This window comes from Patiria miniata, unplaced genomic scaffold, assembly GCF_015706575.1.
Source record: "Patiria miniata isolate m_02_andy unplaced genomic scaffold, ASM1570657v1 HiC_scaffold_9, whole genome shotgun sequence".
In the NCBI taxonomy this organism is placed as follows: domain Eukaryota; kingdom Metazoa; phylum Echinodermata; class Asteroidea; order Valvatida; family Asterinidae; genus Patiria; species Patiria miniata.
In genome coordinates this window covers 11,376,759-11,398,925 of record NW_024037076.1, presented here as the reverse complement: position 1 = coordinate 11,398,925, position 22,167 = coordinate 11,376,759, and the positions used below count along the sequence as shown (strand labels likewise).

The 22,167-nt window shown below is 40.4% G+C and overlaps 1 protein-coding gene across 3 annotated transcripts in view; it reads right to left on the bottom strand.

Moving 5' to 3' along the window:
• Positions 1-22,167, bottom strand: part of LOC119720264 (SUN domain-containing ossification factor-like) — a 40,758-nt gene that overhangs the window by 12,723 nt on the left and 5,868 nt on the right. The window contains exons 4-9 of one of the 3 annotated variants that reach the window (XM_038189888.1): positions 20,362-20,522; positions 4,721-4,858; positions 3,441-4,117; positions 2,458-2,647; positions 914-1,021; positions 405-569 (exon numbers count right to left, since the gene is read on the bottom strand). In XM_038189888.1, the coding sequence (XP_038045816.1) occupies positions 405-569; positions 914-1,021; positions 2,458-2,647; positions 3,441-4,117; positions 4,721-4,858; positions 20,362-20,522 (1,439 nt within the window). Of the gene's footprint in view, positions 1-404; positions 570-913; positions 1,022-2,457; positions 2,648-3,440; positions 4,118-4,720; positions 4,859-8,701; positions 10,145-16,658; positions 16,811-20,361; positions 20,523-22,167 lie in introns of those variants that run through there. The other 2 variants (XM_038189890.1, XM_038189889.1) reach the window with 2 other exon arrangements.

Genomic DNA, 22,167 nt, shown 5'->3' with positions numbered 1-22,167 from the left:
TATTCGGTCCTCCACCCTCACAGGTACCCATTCATACTCCTGGGTGGAGAGAGGCAATTGTAGTAAAGTGTCTTACCCAAGGGCACAAACACCATGTTCCTGGCAGGGTTTGACCCCACGCACCATGGTACATGAGTCAAACACCGTAACCACTGGACCATGGTGCTCTACATGGGACAAACTGCATACTGGTTTGGCCCGAATAGTGCGAAGTTGGCATGATTAATTTTACTCTGAATGTGCACAAAACCATAGCATCTTCGCATGAGCGTGGGGCGTCATTGGTGTCATCAATGCATTTAAATGTCTCTCCCAGTGGTCTCCCCCAACTCTCCCTTTCTCACCGTTGAGGGGGTACTTGTGCACCGAGCCCATACAGTGAAACAAAAGGTGCGTGAACGTACCTGAGCGTGCTTAGAGGACAATAGTGCTCATTGCCAAAGAACGTGAGCATCTCAATCTTCATGTACTTGGCAAACATTTGCTCCTCATGGACAGGAAAGCTCTGCAGTGAGCGCTCCTCCCGAGCGTGGAATGTTCCCAGTTGTCGCCACTCACGAGTTGGAAATCTGTAAATAATAAAAAACCTTAAAGGAATTAGTAGAATATGACACATAATTCTGTACAAAGACTGTACAGTAAATGTTTGGGCTTTAAAGGTATCCAATGCTTTAGAGACTTTGCAGCTCTAATGGGCACAATTGTATGATGCCCACCCCCAAAAAGGGAAAAGTGGCCAATTTATGGGCTTCCCTGGATAACATTCTAGGGTTTTCCCCCAACGTCAAAAACTGTATCCCTCCACAGGTTCCTTGAAGCTTTTTCGTTTTACTTGCCTGTGCACCTTTGAGAAACCTTTTATTGCACTACCAAGAAAAAAACCGGAAACAATTATTGAGGGACTAAGACTGACCTGTCACTGATGGAGACACGAAAGCTCTTGGGTACGGATGAAAACAACTCATAGTTGGCTATTTCTAGGTACTTGACCTGAATGGGCTCACACAACTCCACAGAAAACCTGAGCAAATAATAAAAAGAATGTACATGTATATGTACACCAAGCCTAAAAGTAAGCAACCTATGCTTATTGGTTATCACTCCAAAAAAATTAGGCCGTGTCCGAAACGGGCTTCCAGAGCTACGGCTACGTTTATAGTCAGCGCGTCCCCGCGTATTTTCCATGGGCGCAGACCTAGACCTAGCTCTAGAAAGCTGATTCGGATGCAGCCTTATATAAAAAAGTATTCACAATGGACTCCATGCTCTGTGATCACTACATGAGAGCTTCACACGAGCGGGACACAGTGTGTGCATGCACAGGTTCAAAAGCCTATGGACTGTGAAGTAATTTTCATCTGAATGTGCGAACACCGAGCACCAGCATGACCAGGTTCTAATATGTGTTAAGAATCCGGATTCTACCAGTGTCTGTGACTATTGCGTGGATACTTCAGCATGGAGTTCATAGAGTACATGTACACCAATAAGCATTTGCTTTAAAGGTAGAGGATATCATTTGCCATTTGTGCATTTTTTTCGTTTGGAGCAACAAAAGTGCTCAAAATCTCAAGAAGGATGCTGAACAACTATAAACCTGATGAGGTTTTAGCTCTGTGAATGATGTATATTCTGAGAAAACAATATTCTAGGATCTTGATTTCAATTTAGAAGTTGCCGAGTCATGTTTTGAATTGCGTCCAAAATCAGCGTCCGGGACACTTTCTCATTCAGCCGATTGCAGCTACATGTACGCGATGTCAGGCACTGAACCGACGAATTATAGGAACCGTGTCGTGTCAACGCTTACATGCACCCATTCACGGCTTCGCCAAATTAATAACGAATTGTTAATGGAAATTTTCAAAGATGCGTCTTGGTTGTTTCAAAATCACAGCATGCCAGAAGGAATAATTTCACAGGGAGTTTAGTGTCATTACTATCTTTACACCAAGTAAGCTTTTTAACAATAATTTTGTCAGTTACTTTTTGGATAGCTGCACATGATCTACTCTACCTTTAAACATGTTTAAGAAGCCAATTTTTACACTTCACGTTTGACTTCCAACAATCAGCAAGTATCAAACAATGGTACAAGATTTTGCAGCAATCAATGTGCCATCAAATAGAAAACTACTCCCTAACTACTACACAAAGATAACAATTTACTTGAGTATTTTGTTTAAAAAATTGCAAGGCTTACCGTAGATATAAAATTGACATTCTATACTGGCTAACAAATGCAGATCTATGTACTGTGAACTTCTAAGCAGGAATTTCAGTACAAGTTATCGCTTAAACTATGTTTAATTGTGTTACTTAGAATAAAAGCAATACACTATGTGTTCCACATTTGAGCCATTCTGAACTCCAATGGCCCCCATTTTGAGACGATGTACAGGTACATCGCCTTGCCATGTGCAAATAGTTAAAATGCAGTTTTGAGTTTGTGCTCACCAGATATTTGCAGAACATGGATTCAAGGTGTACACGTCCCTATTGGACTGGAGTATGGCAGGTGCATTCTGGGATTCCTTGTTGCAATTCAGGATCTTGGCGCCGCAATCTGACGTGGCGTGGTTCTTGCTGTTCTCCGTCAGGCTGAAGGAGCGCGGGGGAGGGACTGCACTGCCTTTACCTGCTTGGCCTGGAGAAATTGAGTGTGGTTGACTAGTATTAGTGAACCTACATTTAAGTGAACCTCCCTTAACAGTGTTCTATACAACAGATAAATTAACCCTAATCCTTAAGGGTATGTTGGCTAGAAACCCTGCTAAATGCAGCAACATGCAACACTTGTCAAAATGACAAGCCTGCTCAGTGTGGCAAGACCCAACAGGTTAAAGGTGTCAAGGCCAAACTGCCTCAGCGTCTGCGGTCGTCTACAAGCAGCAGGATGCAACTTGGCATCGTTCAATAGGACTAGCTCTATATTGTTTCAGAATTGGCAGTTTATGTACTGGTGTTGATGGCTCAATGCAGCAAGGTCCCACAGACTTTTACACCTGATGCACCATGTTGTGTATGGCAGGGTTAGGGTTATTAAAGCAGACAAGCAAACGCTAAAAACCTGCTAAGGTTTTAATGAGGATCCTGCTGAATTAAACAATATCCAACAGTATGAAGCACTGTCAAACAGGATCCGACAATGAGAGCAAAAGATCTTCTGTTCAGCGCTCAACCAACAAAATCCAACAGCAAATAAAATGCTGTTACAATCTTGTTGGATCCAGCAGGGTAATTAGTTATGGACCTCAACTCCCCAGGTGATTTTGCTCGGAGCCTTCCTGAATCCTCCAAACATATCCCCTCTGAGACTGGAAAAAACTGACAAACTATTTTGATCTTCTCGTATCTTCCTATATCTTTCAAAATCTTCCAACACCTCTCTGGTGGATTTTGAAAGATGTGGAGGGGTTAAGTTTAATCATGATTTTTACCATTTTGTCTCTCTTGCTCATGCTGCTCCAACATCTTCTGCTTCCATTCATCAAATGAGGGCATCTCCTCCTCGTCTTTATGAGGCAGGTCGGGCTTCTCATCTGCTTCTTCCAACTTTTCCACAACTTTCTCTTCTTCCACTCTCTTTACGGAATCATCTTTATCAACAGCTGGAATTTCTTCTTTTGGTTCTTTCGGTTCTTCTGGAGAGCTATCTTCAGGCTTCTTTTTAATAATCTCAGGGGTATCACCAGCAGGCAAGTTGTCTTTAGAATCTTGATCCTGTCCAACAGAAGTACCGTCAACTGAGTCTGTGCCAGGATCTTTTGCGACCGGCGCAGTCTTATCAGAAAGTTCTGCCTGGGGAGGAGGTTCAGGTACGTCCTGTTTAGCTTCCTCTTCCATATCTGACAGTGGCTTAGCTTCTCCAACAGCTTCTTGGCTTTCAGTGGTCTTGGCTGGAACATCGCTCTCGATGTTGTCAGTCGCAACTTTTCTCTCAATCTGCTGGGCTCTTGTGTCAGTTTCTGCAACATTCCCGACATTTTCCACATCAAGTTTGGGGATTTCGTCAGTGGCATCCATGTTCTCTATTTCAGTAGTTTTCTCGTTTGGGGAATCTGACTTTGCTAGAGGGGTTTCTAAGTTATCTTGAAGTTTATCTGGATTTTCGAATCTGAAATAAAAAAGGAGAGAATAACAAAAAGTAACACCAAAGCTTCATAACTGCCAAGTGCTTGTGCAAAAGGAATACAATTTTGCGCAGATATGTTGAACAAGCTCGATCGGAAATATCTCGAAGCTGCGGCCCAACGAATTTGTGTTCATGCATGAGTCACGTGATTGTGCCATGTACTTTCTGGAAGGAGCAGTTTTTTGAGTAAAAAAAAAAAAAAAAAAAAAAAAAAATCACTTTTTGACCCCAGTGACCCCATGATGACTTTTGACCCCAGTTTGGTCATGTGACATGTTGGGGCTTGGCTACTGATACTTTTGACAAATTTTGGTTGAAATCGGTCTAAATTCGTAGGGGCAATAAACAATGTCAAAGTTTGTTACTAACTAACTAACTAACTAACTAAAGGACTAACAGAGAGACATGATTTGTTGAGCTGCTATCCCTCAGATAAAAATGGCCCCTGGCAAAACCTTTTGTAGTAGTGCACTGCATTGTGAATTGCTCCTACATGTACATGTATATGTAATTAGTGATGTGCATCCGAGTTGCTTTGTTTTCCATGAACTGCTAATATTTTGAGAAAGAGGAATACATGCATACTGTTCACTGTTGGAGATAGCCTGTTGCTGGTCTGTTGGTATGTGTACGTGCATTCTGCCGTCCATCAACTCATCTGAGTAGTTAGCGGTCTCTGGTGGCACATCTTCAACAGGAACTACATGTAGTTCATCAGTCATGCTGAAACAGATTAAAAAAGAAACCACAACACATTGAAAAAAGTTGATAGCTGAGAACAATCCAGTCTGCCTCTTGATTAGAGGCAGTAAAGAAGTAGAAGCAGAAGAATAAACTTTCTTTCTGACGGATATGCCACTCCTTAAGGCCGGGTAATACTCAACGTGAAAGGGAACACAAATGCGAATTCACATGTACATGTATGATGCTACGGCAAGTTTTCGCACTGCAAATTTGCAAAAAGTTTAGCACATTTCAAATCCGGCAAATTTCACAGCAAATGTTTTAATAGGATGTCAGATTTGCATGAACTGACCACCACTCTAAGACAAGTTTGGTGATGAAATATTGTGAATGGACACCATGCAGTGCAGCCTGGTCTTCTCACAAGACAATGAAGTACACATCGTATGCGCAAACTAATCTGTGTTGCACAATGTTTGATGCATGGCGTGGAGTGCCCGCGACTAAATTTTAACCAAATGCGTGCAAACCAATCATGTCTTTGCAATGAGAAGACTGCACATGACATGTTGCACGGTAGCAATAGCAATCAACTGTCTAAAAAGCTATTGTACACGTACAGTACGCATGATTAACTTTTACCACAATCCAGGATGAATTTGAGCATAAAGTCCATGAAAAAGACAAACAACACAGACCAGACATAGACTGCTGGATAAAAGTCAAAAGCCAATGCTGCATATAATACAGTGTATGGTTTAAATATGCGGACGGCAAATATTGATTTTTTTTGTCTGACTTTAAATCAAAACATCTGTTGGATTGTTTACAGTATTGAACACAGCTGACATTTCAAACTGAATATTAACCTGTAGACATGGTAGATTAAAATCACCACAATCCAATACATTTGGGCGTGTTACTGAATGTGGAATGCACAAGTGTACACGTGGAATGTGTGTCCATACGTATGCATGAGGGCAAGCAGAATTGATAAGATGTGGCATTTCAGTTGGAAAATATCTGCATATCTCCAGCAATCTATGGTACATGTACATGTAGTTACATTTTAACTTATCAAAGTGGAGTTTGCCGATTACATGTCATGTCAAGCCATGAAATGTTCAACATATTGATGATGAACATCTTATCATTTGTAGACTGGAAATTCTCTTCCCCCTACCATTCATACTAGTACATTGTACGTGAATTTAACTAATATCGAAGAATTGTGCTACTCATACCACCAGGTTATGAACCCCAAAATGAAATTTATGCTTGCACTTCTTTATCACCTTTTACAGTGAACAGCAGGCTCATATTTAAATCTGAAATTGTGCAACGCTGAAAAAAACCACAAAAAGTGTGTTCATGGTTAACACCATAAAAATGGTTCAGGTAGGTAAATAGGAAAATAATTATATTTTTAATTTTTTCTTTGTTGGTAAACTTTGTTTACTTCAGGGTATCTTTTTTACTTTAAAAAATATACATTATTTTACACTTTGGCCAAATTTTGAAATAAAAAAGTTTGAGGTGCATAAATGCAGGGCTGCCCACTTTGATGAGTAAGGGCCGAGAGTGAGAAATTGCCGATGGAGCTTGATCAGAAAAAATGCGAGCGCGAAGCGTGGGGGTTCGGGGCTCGAACCCCATGTATTCTAGATGCTCTGTGGTGACCATCCGAGGCAATTTATGACCACCTTAACCATTTTTTTTAAAGCAAAAGATAATCATTTACATTGTAAACATCATTTTTGAAGGGTTTTTTTAGTGTGAGAAATCCCGTGTGGGCGTGAGAGCGTGAGAATAACCTGAAATGCGTAAGAGCTGGCAGGCCAGATAAATGCAATTTGGCTATAAAAATCCAAGTAGGTTGGGTTAAAGGGAATATACATCATTTGCTTTTGCTGTAATTTTCAGAAATGGATGGAATTGGGGGGTTGGAAATATATAGCAAATATAGTTACACTGACTTTTTTTTTGAGGTTTTGGGTTCGAAAATGCTATAAAAACCAAGAAAAACAATCATTTTCCTGTAGTCTGCTTCCCTGACTCCATTTAAGAAGAAACAGAGCCAGCAGTTTACATACATTGGGGAATTGTAAGGTCAGGGAACCAGTCTAGCTGGCTTGTACCCGTTCATAGGTGTGTAATCGATTGCAAACAAGTGCGATGGTCAACTGGGGCCAGTATTTGAAGAAAAAAAAAGCCAGTTTTTTCCAACGCTGGTCGGCCGATCAGCGTTGGAAATTGATACAAAAATACCACTTTTTTTTTTAAATGACAGTATACCAGGTGCCATGATTTTACAGGATGCTTTACACTGTCATTCACTAACAGTCCAGCAAAGTATTTCAAAATGATTTGGTAGTTTTATTTTTTGATGTTTGCAAATGATGAATTTTCCCTTTTATACCGTAAACACATACATGTACATGTAAGCCCTACATGTAGTTTTGCTTGGCTCACAGTAAAGTTTGCATGAAGTTTGAAAGGGATCGGAGGCAGGCAGTCACATTTACCAGTATTCAACTATACTGTCATGACTGTGAGTTACCAGACTGCTTTTCCCTATGCTTTCTAATACTGAAGTTGCTCTTCCAGGGGTGTGAGTCACCTCTGACAAAAATAGCTGAAAATAGCTGAAAAAAGCTGAAAAAGGTGTTAAAAAAGCTGAACTTTGGAAATCTCCTATACTTTTGTACACAGCAAGTGAGGGAAAATAGCTGAAATCCAAAACAAAAAAAGCTGAAATCAGCTATAAAGCTGAGATTTCACACCCCTGCTCTTCATTTATCATTACCCTCATAAAGGCAAGATGTGGCAAAATGTACATTTTGTAACCATGGAATTGCCAATATGCTGCACAGCCTATGGGCATTAACGTAGATCGAGACCATTGAGACCATGTTTCCTACCTCCATGTTGAGACAAACTGTGAAGAAATGATGACACTAGACAAACAACTTACATGTGGGTCATTCTATAAATTTGGGGTCCACTTTTTCTCCCGTCCCTGTTACATCTGACATCTATGATTGCATAATTCTGATGCACTCCTTAATGCAGTCATCCTCCAAGAGTGATTATGAATAGCAAACTACCTACCCAACAAATAAACAATCATTTGAGTCATTCTTAATGATGTTGAATGGCAAATTACAAAGTACCGAGGTAACAGGGACAGGGAAAATGTCACACTTTGGACCCTAAATTTATAGAATGACCCATGTATGAAAGCAAACATCTTTAAAGGAAATATACATGTACACCATTTGCAAACATCGAAAAATAAAACTACCAAGTTTTTACGAAAAACTTTACTAGGATGTTGATAAATGACAGTGGAAAGCATCCTGTAAAATTATGGCACCTGGTGTGAAGTCATTTTCAAGAAAATAGTACTTTCGTATACATTTCCAATGGTGGTCGGCCGACCACCGTTGGAAAAACCTGACTATTTTTCAACTACTGATTCAAATTTACCATTTTTTTCAGTCCAAATTTTGTTTGCCATTGGTTAGATGTTTATGAACGGGTGCAGGTACCGGTACATGTAGGCTAGACTGGTTCCCTTACCTTACAATTTTCCGCCACCTATAAATATTGATCTATTTCATCTTGAGTGCAGTCAGGGAACCAGACTGCTTAAACATTTTTGTTTTTCTTGGTTTTTCCAGCATTTTCGAACACAAAATTTCAAACAAGTTAGTGTAACAATATTTGATCTACCGGTATTATACTAACCCCTCAAATAGTTCATTTCTAAAAATTACAGCAAAAGCCAATGATGTACATTCCCTTTAAAGCTTATAACATAAAAATATGCAGCTGCTTTGTATACATGTACATTGTACCCTGTATAGTACGTAGACATACTTTAGTCGTTGCCGGTAGACGGCTCCGAGATAAGCAGCAATCATGAGGCACAGGACTAGCAGGAGATGCATGGTTTCCCACAGCCGAAAGGTGCTTCTGGGATACATTGCTCCAATTCCAACATCCTTGTGGCAGATGTGATCTGGCATGTGCTCCAAATCACAACTCCGAAGTCGCTCTGCCACTTTAGCAGTGCACATGTTCTCAAGAAGATTGGGTTTACAAAGTGTCGATCAGGTCTTTTAGGTATCACTGAAGACACTGCAGCCTTATTTGTACAGTGACCCCGGGGATATACCTCGTTGGGGATAAGGACACCAGTTAACGTTTCGATGAAATCACTTGAAGAGATTTGAGGGCCTATACATGTACACTATTGCACATTGAGTTTGATTCCTCTAGATATGTGCCTGTCTGCTTTTGTTCCATTAGAAGCTAATTTGTATTCACAGTGGCAGAACGTGAAACGCAGATGATGTCTGGCCTGTTGCAAAGTAACCTCCAGGGTATCTGCTGAATACAATCTGCCTCCTGTAAATGTCACGTTTGCGCTCAAGTTCCGTACATGTGGATGTCATAAAGATCTCGGATGAATACAAACAGACCAATATTCATGTTGACACACATAAATGCAGAGTTACCATGCAATGTACAAAGTGGAGCTACAGGTATGTCCAGGCCTTCTACTGTCTTGTCAATACTGCACGAGTCACGTTCCGTTGAAACTATGATGAGGCTTGCGCCACATGTCTGAAGTTAATCGATGATGACCATGCAATATTAGGTAGAATTGATGCTGGATGGATACACAAACTAGTACTTGTATGCAGACTTGCAGTACTGCTCTAGCAACACAAAGTATTAACAACCAGTGCACTGCACATGTAGAAAACTAAGCAATACTCCTTGCAGATTTCCTTGTTAGAAAAGCAATGCCCGCTTCATCCGAGAACAGATGCTTCTGCTCTCCACACCAGGACAACAGTTGTAAGCCCTTGGAGGCCAATACTCAGCAAACCACTACTACGACAATGTACATGTAGTAAGACAACTTTATCCAGGCAGCTTGGAGACCCAATGTTTAACAAGGTCCCTGGAGTCTGCAGAAGACAATACACTGTCCCATCCACCGACTTCTTTGAAAGGATGCGCCCGCGGCAACCAGCATTTTGCAGACTTCCTTTGACCACATGCAAACCATGCATGTACCTGAATGGCCTCGTGCGATTGTGAAACTGAATAACCGGTACATCATTCAAAAAAGGGGCTCGTCTGTGAGCTGAACCAATCGCAAATACTCCAACGACCACACCATTCAATTAAGACAGGCAAAGTCCACTTGTTTGTCACCTAAACGATACATTGCCTTTAGAACTGGTTCAAGCCAGTCTCATGCCGTGTGTCACAGACAGCGAACCGGCCCAAGTAGTGTTTGCACTGATAAGGGCTTGTCTACTGACGTTTATTCATTCCATTCCATAAAAGGGTGCGTACATGTGCACTGGCTAGGCATGAAGATTTCAAAGTTCAAGTCAGGTATGCAAACTAAAGATTTACACTAATGACAGTGATTACGTGCAGAAACGTGCACTGCCAGTGATGTCAATGCCCCAAATGAGGGCCAACAGACACCAATTTGAAGTGAAATGCAAACAGTTTCGGTGTCAAACTGGAACCAGCAAATAAGCATACACGAAAGTGGTGTGTTAGGTCGACATTTTGCAATAGCATCTACATGTACAAGCATTATCGCTGGTAGTTGGGCAGTGTCGAAATGGGCCTCCAGATCTTTGGCTATAGTGGAATCTCACTACCAGAATTAGAAGCCGTTACTGCATGCGTTCTTATAATGACGAGGCCCAACTGCATTTTGTTATTCCTACCGTACATGTATTGGTCCGGTCGATGGAGCCCGGAGTATGTGCATTTGTCTATACGGCTATTGTCAGTTTGCTCCTTCATAATGGCCAAAGACCTAGACCATAGCCCTCAATAGCAAGAAATTGTGGCCTTATGTGCATTTGCTGTTTCCAGGCAAACAATTTTCTGAAGTCAACAAATCAGATCCAAGTTGCACAGTGGTCAGTTTTCACGTCACAAAATTCTCCAACAGCTCTTTCCTCCATGTGTTCCTCGAAAACGTTGAAACTTCTCCGAGATCTTCCGGGTAAATCTCACAAAAGCTCCCCCTTGTGACACCCACACTCAATCTCGTGAATGCTCCAATAACAATGTGCACACACTGTACACGTGTATCCAACCATACATGTATGTACGCACACTTCTAGCATCCCAATACCATAGGGGTGCCGAGCCTGAACCAGTTATTGTCCAGGGCTACGGCTATTCCCTGTACACTTCAAATGACAAAAACAGAAGCCAAAGCCACCACAGCAGTTGCTTTGTGAGCAGCCACACACCAGCTGGGAAAATGATCAGGTGCATCTTTTCCATTTAACTTTTCAGTCCAGACATCAAGTTAGTCCTCTAATTACACGTCAGCAATAAACTACCATATGCCATACCCAGACTACACAAACTTTCAATACTGCACAGCGAACTGTCTGAAGCCTACAACTACCGGTACATGTATCAGAATACACCTCTGGCTCTCTTAACTGATCGGTTAAATACCACATCATAAAATATTAACCTGATGCAAACCATACAACTGCTAATTAATTGTAAAACATGTAAATGAATGCCATACACTTAACAGGGTATTCTCTCTCTCAACCATGCTAGATCCGGTAACCTGCATTGCCAGTGCGTGGAGCAATGAATGTTCAAGTGAAAAAAATTGTACACGTGTTACCTACTCGGGGAAAAATATTTACCGTGATAATCTTCTATTTTATTTTACTTTCAGTTACATACATGCATGTACATGTAGGCCTATACAAAACAATTAAAATGGCATGAAAATTTTTTCATTTGGTATCAAATTTTATTGCATATCATGTCAATGGAGCTCTTGTGAATATTTGTTGCAAAAATAAACAATGGTTCAATGTGTATTTTTAAAGCAGCAAACAATTTTCATTGTTGAAAACACGTTTGAAAAAGAAAGCACACTCAAACAACTGTAGCGAGCACCAAAATGCTTGTTTATTTTCATAAAAAAAATGCATTAAGTAAAATACATGTATAACATGAAAACTAAGGCCAAAAAAACCCGAAAAATAGTTGCTTCCGATAACATGGTATTGGAAAATAGGATAGGTACCGACAGGTAGGGAATTTTTTGTTTGTTTGGAAATCATACGGAGGTGTCTGCTTGTTTTAAACTAGGGTAAAAGGTAGTAATTGATGATTTTCATTTCCCCCCCCCCAATTTGCCCCACAAACAAATTAGGGTAGGGGTTGTCAAAATAGGGTAGGTAGGGTAACCAGCAGACGCAGAACTATTATTTTTTTTGGGCCTAAACAAAACTAACAATCATGTAAACTAAACCAAACCTACAGATATAAATTTCACCCTTCAGTTTTATTTTGCCATATGGCAAAAGCTGGAAATATAAATACTTGTACATGTATATGAAACAATTTCACTGCTGCAGAATGGGTTCAACGTGTTATACTGGGACCAGTAGCTTTTTGCATAAACAAAAAGCCAACTTATGGGGATGTACATGTATATATCTTTATGCAATCTGTATATCTTTATGCAATCAAAACATGGGCTGTCAAGTGATATATGATTTACAGAAAGCTACAGGGTGTCTAAAAAAAACACCTGAACCCTCATCGCAAACATCGTTGGAGAGTATAGTTCATTAGGTTTTCCACAACGAAAACATCTTTCCAATCGGGGAGTGATTCCTATATCTAGCCATCACTAATGTTTTCCTTCAATGACCTACATGTATCAGCCATCAGATTGTGATGATCTGCCCTAAAATGTCAAAATTAGTAGGGAAAATATTTGAAGTACTTACTGAGAACACACTTAGACATTTTCAGACCAGTCTCTTGGGTTTGTGCACAGGGTGACAAGTGATGGCCAGATATAGGAATCTTTCCCCAATGGGATAAATATTTATTGAGCTATGGCCAATTCAAAATAAGCGCCGATTTTTCAATCTGTCCACGGTCTCAATTGTCATGAATGTACTGGATTTAGGACGAGGGTATAGTTTTGCTTTCTTCAATGTTTTAATCTTTCTTTCTTTATTTGGTTCTTTATTATCTCTTATTGATTGCAACAGTGGTCATTTATCCTTTTGGATGTAATGGTGGTAGTCCAGCAAAGGACTGTTTTAGTTAACTTCTTACATGTTTACCATGCTGCTTTGTCTCTGCCCTCTACTTGGTAGCCTTTTGCACCGGATGCAAGTTTTGGCGCGTGTTCTTTTTGCAACAGTCAAAATATCAGTCGCGGTGCACAAAATGAAAAAGGGGCACTTGTTTCAATTTCCCATTAACTCAAGAAATATTTACCCAATTGGAAAGAGTTTTTCGTTGTTAAAAAGCTAATGAATTATACTCTCTAAATATGTATAGATAGTGATGATGAATTTTTTGCAAAGCTGTGGAAAAGAAGGTGCTTTACGGGTTGTTTTTTGTTTAGACACCCTGTATAATAAGCTACAGGAAAATGTTCAAACTATTTTGCTACATGTTAATGTGCAACATAGAGCTACATGTAACTTTACATGTAGCTATCTAGCCTATGTGCTGCTAAATAATCTGACCAAGTGATCACCCCCCTTGAAAACCACATTTTATTATTAGGCCCTATAGGTTTTCCCGGCCATTTTAAAAGATTTTTCATTCAAATTCATCAACTCTTAACATTCAATTTCTTCCACGAAAAATTCACACGCTTTTACCAAAACCAATTTAGTCATTTACCATTCAATTTTAACATTTGGTCACCCTCTTTAGTCATCGGTCGAGAATATTCGTCACTGCAGATCAAATCCGTCTAAGCTGTCGCCGAATGGCAGCATTCAGAGATCAAATTCATCTTATACAAATCAATGAGACGAATTTGATTTCTGAATAACAAGGTTTGGCATAGAAGAGACGAAATTCAATACTCTGGGACGACAAAGTGTGCACATTGTTTACATTTGCTTAACATGAATTTCAAATTGTCTGGCAAAATACAAAATTATACTGGAAGTGCACTAACTGGATGTTGCTGGACGACTTTGATATCAGAAACGGTGAATTTGAATGACAAACGTTTTAAAATAGCCAGGAAAGCCTATACTACCTTCGAACGTAAACTGAAAACTGAATTTGACTAATTAAATTAAATTTAGTTTTAAGTTTTGCATGCACTCAAATCAGCCAACATGTTAACATGCTGAATTCTTTCAGCGTTTGTTCATTGTTTCGCTGTTTGTAGCCTTCATTCCACAGCATGGCAAGACCACACTGCCGACCAACTTACACAAAAAAGAAATAAACAGTTTTTAACCCTAACCCCTTGAACACTTTTACTAGAAATCTACCAATTTTGTCATGCCAACAAAATGTTGGTGTCCTGAGTCCATCAGTGAGTCCATCAGAATCCACCGGTGTATTGTAGTGCCAGTACATACCTCATAAACACCAAACAAATAGCCAAAGAGTTTAAGTAGGCCTACTGTTGAGATCCTGAATATATCAAAGGCCCCCAACTGCTCAACATAGAGGTATCCTGAATCCATCAAAATCCTGCAGTACCCCTAGGCTATTAAACTGTCCTGAATCCATCAAAATCCCCCAACTTTTTAATATGGAGGTATCCTGAATCCGCCGAAATCATCCAAAACAGGGGTGTGGATTTTGATGGATTTAGGTACGTTAGGTTTAAAATGCAGGAGGATGGCTGCACAAGGTACCTGTAGGGTGGGAGCAGCATTGTAAGTTTTCATTTACTTTTCTTTAAATTTTGTTTCCAATACAAAGATGTAGGTTCTGCATAATTTTGTAGGTCGTTTGTGGTAACCGGAAACACCTTCATGTATATTTTCTTTGCATGGCCCGATTAAAATTACAGGGTACCAGCATGTATACAAAACAGTAAAACTGCAGTAAAGCTCCAGCACTATTGCTACAGTTGTAACTAGCAGGCCTTATGTTTAATTAATGGTAGCATACCGGCAACTTTACACAGAGTTAGTAACACGTGGCTTTATCAGCGAGCAACACGTGTTGCAACAGTCTCCTCACAAATAACGCAATTTAATACAAATAAACCTTACACCCAAAGAAGATTGGTATCTTATGATAGTTTGAGGAAAGATTACAGGTATAATGGATCTGTCAGAACCATTCATAAAATATTAACCAAGTTTGTACACGTAGCAAACAAAGAACGATCCTTAAAGGTATTATGCAACATTTGTTTTTCCAGTAATTTTCAGAAATGGATGAATTTGGGGCTTAGTATTTTTGAGCTAAATATTGTTACACTGACCTCTTTAGGTGCTGGAAAAACCAAGAAAAAAAGCTGTTCTTGTAATCTGGTTCCCTGACCCTACTTAAGATGAAACTGAGCAATTTATAGACGTCAGGGAATTGTCAGGTCAGGGAACCAGACTAGCTGGCTTACACCTGTTCATGAATGTGTAACCAATTGACTGCGGACTTAAACCAAATTTGGTAAATTGGGGGGAATATTTGAAAAAAGTCAGGTTTTTTTTCAACGACCATCGTTGGAAATTGATACAAAAGTTCTCGGACTCCCTTTCCCTATTATTGGTTAATCCCTCGCATGCGACAGGTCACTCTTCCATAAATGATCCTAAAAATAGCATATTGTCGTACTTACGCATGCGCAATAAAACCGGGTACCAATGAATCCATATTTCATGGAGTCCGATATTCACGCTACACCGGATCCAGATGAGAAACAAAATGGCCCCTACAGTAGTTACTCAGACTGCTGTCGGCACATAGTCTGGTGCATTTGGGGACTTTTCACAACTAGCCAAGCAAACATCATTTCATGCAACTTAATAAGCCATTTGCGAGTTACATTTGAATAAAATCTGGAACGCTGACTTAATCCAATGCTTTGCACGTTTTACCTTTGCATTCTCCCGACCAAAGAGACTGTTCCTACATCACGTGATTCGGGCCAAACCTTATGCTAGCAACCCTCAGCTCCGGCATGGTCTGGTGTCTGTGCCATTCTCACCCATTGTGAGCAATGTATTGATGCTGAGCGTCTCTTACATAACTATGCAAGAGCTTGCCTCGATTCATGTGAGATTGTGAGCAGCAACAGTGTCTTTGGTCTGGAGAATTCAAAGTTAAAGTGCGCCAAGCATTCTGAGCAAGTCAGTGAACCAGACGTTTTTCAAATTTAAATCCCAAAGGGCATAGGCCTAGGTCTTTCGCAAATGGCTTATTGATAAATACAGTGACTCTGAGATTTCTCAAACTCTATTAATTTCATATAAAGTTTTCAAGTACTGCATAAATTGTCACCATTTTCATGAACGCGCTTTTGTTATTTTTTTCACGCACTCACACGCAAGCAATGTGGCAGAAATACAATTTGGAGAAAACATTTGACACGATTTTACTCCATCCGTGTACATATGTACTTGTGGGATTATAGAAACATTTACTGGTAAACTGGTGCATGAAAGGCTATCTTGACTTTAACAGATGCTGTTAATTAGAAATTCAATAATTACGACGGTTTCAGTTCAAGATAACAAAAATAACGACTCTAGACTTGCATGTCAGTTAGTGAAAACCAAAATTATGCGTTACAAATGGTGCCCGCGTAACCAAGAAAACTCAGGGAACACCGGGAGTTCATGATGTCAGAGACGACATGGACAAAATATCATTATCAAGGTTTTCAATGTGGCACAAATACACACATGGTACACCGTATACAGTCATGACAGTACTACTAGTATCACAGTCATTAGAATTCTAACCACCTTGTACATAATAGGAATATAATACAAACTTCAAACTTCAACTGAATTACCAACAACTTCACCTTGTGCTACACCTCAGCGTTGCTATCCCTGTAGTACAACTGTACTATGAATTCTGGACCAAGTTCTAGTGAAACAGCTCAATCCTTCCAACATGTCCAACGAGAGCAAGCACCGGCCCCAGACAGCACACTCACACAGTCACCAGTCCACAAGTGAATATTCAGTGCTAGAACTGCTGCCCCCAATCCTGTCTACATGCATGTACACGTGTACACAAGTCTACATGTACATAAGAAGCCACATGTACATGTAGCAACCAGACACATAAAATCTGCAGACTCCACACATTTTCTTCACAGTGTCGTTGACCAGGTGGGCAGCTAACTAAATATAGTATTTCTTCTGCATTACTTGCACAATTGTGTTGCTCGTGTGGCTGTACACAGAGAAGTATTAAAGTCACATACATCTCAACCGAAAATCCATACCCAAATTTGTTATATTACATGTATGTACGTGTAAGTCATGTATCGTATGTACCGGTACATGTACACGTACTGCTGTAAGTTAAACAATGCTTCACAAACACATTAAGTCCACTATCTTTTTACAATGTTATACCGGTAAATTCACATTTGTTTCATTCAAATTAATTTCTGGAGAACATGACAAAACAGCACTGAAACTCAGTGCTTTGTACATGTACATGCATGTACCGTACCCTGTATGTATACCCCATGAACAATAAACTTTGCATGGTGATCCAGGTGCAATGTTCATTTGTATAGGTTTCAGTTTTGGTTATGTAATCTCCAAAGAAAACACTCTCCACATACAACTACATTTGTACGCATACACACACATGCAGAAGGGGCTCGCAATGCAATGCAACAGTTCCACAGTCATTATAATTATATCAATAGACTTCTCTTATTGATTTGCATACGAGCAGTTTTGACCAGTCTTGATGCAGCATTACCTTTTCAGAACTTGTGAGGTATTTTGTCGATCAATTACAATGTACATGTAGTAAAACACGTTATTGGTTACTCTAGAAAACCAAAATGAGCTGAAATCCAACACTTGATTAATTTTTTTTTTAAATAAAGATTCAGGACTTTTCCTCCCAACCATCAAGTTTCAAAAGACCGATTCATTATAGGCTCCACCCCTGTTTTTTTTTACCAATCACTTAGCAGCAGTGATGTTTGCAGTGTGCGGGACTAAATGGATAGGCAGCATCCGAACAAAAATGCCCAGAAAAATTCAAGGTTAGCCCTAACCCTACTGAATCCAACAGGATCCAACTATATCATATACCCAATAGATCCTGTTGGTTTGAGTAGTAAACCCCTTGTGTATATTCCTGATGCAAAATGTTGGATTCAGCAGGCAACTGAACCGCATTATAATGCCAAGTTGGACTCGGTTGGATTCAGCAGACAGCAGACAGCTGACAAGGTACAGTGGATTGAGCAGGAAACTCAAGTTGGACTCGGTATTTGATTTACATGGGTAGTCCTGAGGAACTAATGAACTGGTTTAGTGTTCCTGGCCTATTGACCTGAGTGTAACACCTGTTTATGAAATTCCAGTGATAAATATTGACTTACATGTACCAGCTAGGCCTCAGCATGCCACACCACCTGTATTTAATTGGCCTCATGGTCCAAGGCTGAATTTTGTTTCTGTTCCCTTTATGCAGCTGGTCCCCATCTGGGGCAAGCAGGGTCAAGCCACAGAGGTGTTACAAATGTACAAATTTTGGCACTCCAACCACGAAATTTCCAAGACTTGATTTGATTCATCTTGTTGATATCGTTTAGTCTGGGGAATTTTGGCACTCCAACCCAAGAAATTCCAAGACTTTGATTCATCGTGTTGATAGCGCCCAGTCTTGGGAATTTTAGCACTCCAACCCAAGAAAATCCCAAGACTTGATTTGATGCATCTTGTTGATACATGTAGCACCCAGTCTCTAGAGGGAATTTTAGCACTCCAACCTAAGAAATTCCCAAAACTTGATTTGATTCATCTTGTTGTCAGGGCCCAGTCTTGGGAACTTTGGCACTCCGACCCAAGATATCCCAAGACTTTGATTCATCTTGTTGTCAGGGCCCAGTCCAGGGAACTTTGGCACTCGGACCCAAGAATTTCCGAAGATTTGATTTGATTCATCTTGTTGATAGCGGTCTTTACGTGTCAGATTGACTGGGCTTGTCGGAGACTGGCTGCATTTGGGGAACAAACTCCAAACCCAGTCTTAGATAAAGACTAGTACTGAACAATTTCACAGCTCTTGCATTATGTTTCAACTACTCCTTGAACTACATGTATCCGACTTAAGCTGACTGCACACTTGATGACCTCATTTCCATTAACAATCAGATGCACAGGAGGCCATATGGATCAGACGTGGGGGATGGGGGGGGGGGGGGGAAGTGGGAGAACACTCTCAATAAAGACGATGGGGCATACAAGCTCCATGGAGTACCGAAGTGAATACGTCACGCGCACAAAATGTGTGTGAAGACATTAGCGCGTGATTCAGCCAGTGAACCAACACGCGCGCGTACTTCCTTTGTCTGCACTACAATTTCTGGTTCTATATGATGTCACACTTCGGTACTCCATAACATCCATGACCAACTAGTCTAAGCCATGCCCACATTGCCCTCCATGACGACCCAAGAAAGGGTATAAAACAGGGGTGTGAGTGACCACTGATAAAAATAGCTGAAAACAGCTGAAAAAGGTGCACAAATGCTGAACTTTGGAAATGTCTTATACTTTTGTACACAGCAAGTGAAGGAAAAAAGCTGAAATCCAAAACAAAAAAAGCTGAAATAAGCTTTAAAGCTGAGATTTTACACCCCTGATAAAAGGTAGTTGAGCATTGGACACTGTAATCCGGATGAACTTATTTGAAGAAGTGGTTACAGCTGTTTCATCACTCACCCGTCCGGTGAGTCAAAGCATAGCTGTATCAAGTAACTTAAACACTCACAGCCAGTCAATCCTGCTTTATGTACATGTTGTAGGCTGGGAATTCTTAACTTTTGAAAACAGTCACTTGATTGATTTTGACTTCTTGGCACAAGGTATGTTTGCATAACGTATTTTAAGCTATTCATACACCCTTAACCCTAAAAGGACGGGTGGGGGGGGGGGGGTAATTGTGCTGGCGACCCGAGCTGTAATGACTCTTTAGCCTTGATGCCGTGTGCATCTTTTGATACCAAAACATAAAAATCAGACCGTGGGTTGCCGCGCAGCAAAGAAATTTCCGGCGGTACGCGCCGTGAAAACTGAACTTTCCCATTTACATTGTGTACATAGAGCACAATTACCATTCCTACATATGAATAATTAATCAGCCATAATTCGAAAACCCTTTGACCTAAAGTCTGAAGTTTCTTGGGTATGTTCGACGATGAGTTCGTCTATACATGTACTGAGTTTCAAATTTTTTTTGATGGCCGAGATCTTAGGGGGCGGGGCGGAATCCCCCCCCCCCCCCCACCCGGCTGAGAGATGGTCAAAATAACCCGGCCCTTTTAGGGTTAAGCTACTCATGTTTCATGAGATATACATGCATGCAGTGCAGAAGAGTTAACCGTTTGTTGAAGGATGGCATCCCCATCACATGACGACAACCAATTTGTAATCAAATGACACATTGCGTATGTATGCAAGTACATTCTGTCAGTGTAAATTCTACACAACAGATTTACTTTAGAAAAAAAACCAGGCAGCACTCACCCTTTTCCTTCTTCTCTTGCTACGTCTGCGTTTTCTGCCTCACGCCTGCCCTCCGTGATGATCCCACCTCCTACACCTCGGTCAAGTTGCTGCAATTGGTTGTCAGTAGAAACCTCTTCTTGTTTGATGTCATCACCTGATTCCACACTCTCTTTAACCAGCTGTCGATAAACAAGCAAACGGACACAAGATATGCAAATAACTTACCGAAAAACAGACTGATTGTGCTGTAAAATGTGTAGAATGATAACAGACCCCTACGCATGTACATTATAAATTTGCATAAATCCAATACCGCAGCAGTTTGTCCAAACATTGGTTATCTGCAAAATGCTGGATTCAAAGTTTCCTATTAATAATATAACTTAGGATTATTGAAACATGTACAAAAGAAGGGCATCACAACATATTAAAGAGGTTGTGGAATGCTCGAAAACATTTCCGTCATTTTTTGGGTATATGTAGCCTAAGGTGTGATGAAATAAAAACGACTATTGTTTCTATCATGAAATGAGTACAAAGGGTACACAGTAAATCGTGACGTAATAAACAGGACTCGTTTATGCTACTCTGCATCGGGAGTCCTGTTTATTACGTCACGATTTACTGTGCTTTGTTTGCTGCCCGCAACGACGGCTTTTACACAAATTGTACGTTCGGGTTGAAACAGGACCTGAAAAACAGCTCTCAAAAGTACCTTTTGTACTCTTGTAAGGTACTGGACCTAGTCCGCCAAAATTAATCACTGACCCTGCTTTACATAATGCTTTAGGACCAAATCCGCTGAAATCCACCACAAGTCTACCACTACTATAGGTAGATTTTGATGAACTTGGTACAGAGGGCTTGTCTGCCAAAATCCCCCCAAAGGGGGATGGATTTTGATGGAGTTGGGAAGGTACCGGTAAGCGGTGTTTTTATTTGCAGCACACATCGTCAATGGATCATGATTATTCAGCTAGTTGGATGTTTATTCGTAGGAAAATAACAGTGACCTCACACCATTGCTATCACTCAGTCATGCATGTACATTAAAGCATTTTAAAGAACGGCTTTCATCTGATCGCAAGATCTGAAGTTCAAACCCATGTCCATTTTCATCATTTCTTTTTGTTGGTCGGGGTATGTTTAACCCTAACTCCCTAGGCCTTTTTGCTAGGATGTAGCCTCAATCCTGCAAAATCCTCCAATTGGCCTCATGGAAAAATAGCACATAGCCTCAATCCTGCAAATTCCTCCATTATTTCTTGAATATGGTGCATGGAGGGATGACCACTGCCTGAATCCTGCAAAATCCTCCGGCTATGTCTGTCAATAGGCTGAGGCAGAGGCAGTGACATCCTGAAGCAGTGCGGAGGATGTCAAGTACAATCAAGGACTAAATTTATGCTTGGCTGAGCATAAACAACAACACAAGGTCCGGCCCAAGACCTTGACACAGTGCGTACTCCGAAATCAGCAACGCACTTTTGCCATGTAACCTCAATCCTGCAAATTCCTCCAATTTGCAAAAAGGATTTTGGAGGATTCAGGGCGGTTAGGGTTAATTGAAGGGAAAAAATATGAGAATCTAAGTGTCTTCCATCCACACAGCATGATAATTATTCATGTTAGGGTGCGTTATGTGATTGGTTAAAATATGATGTACCAGTATGCTGCAAAAAAAAAAATAATGTGCTACCGGGAATGGTTAAGTTACAAGCAATTTTACCAATTGTACAATATTGGTACCAGGAATTTCATGGGGTATAAAGCCCCAAGTAAACATGGTAAAGTAACAGTAACTGAACTTAAACAGAATTTTTT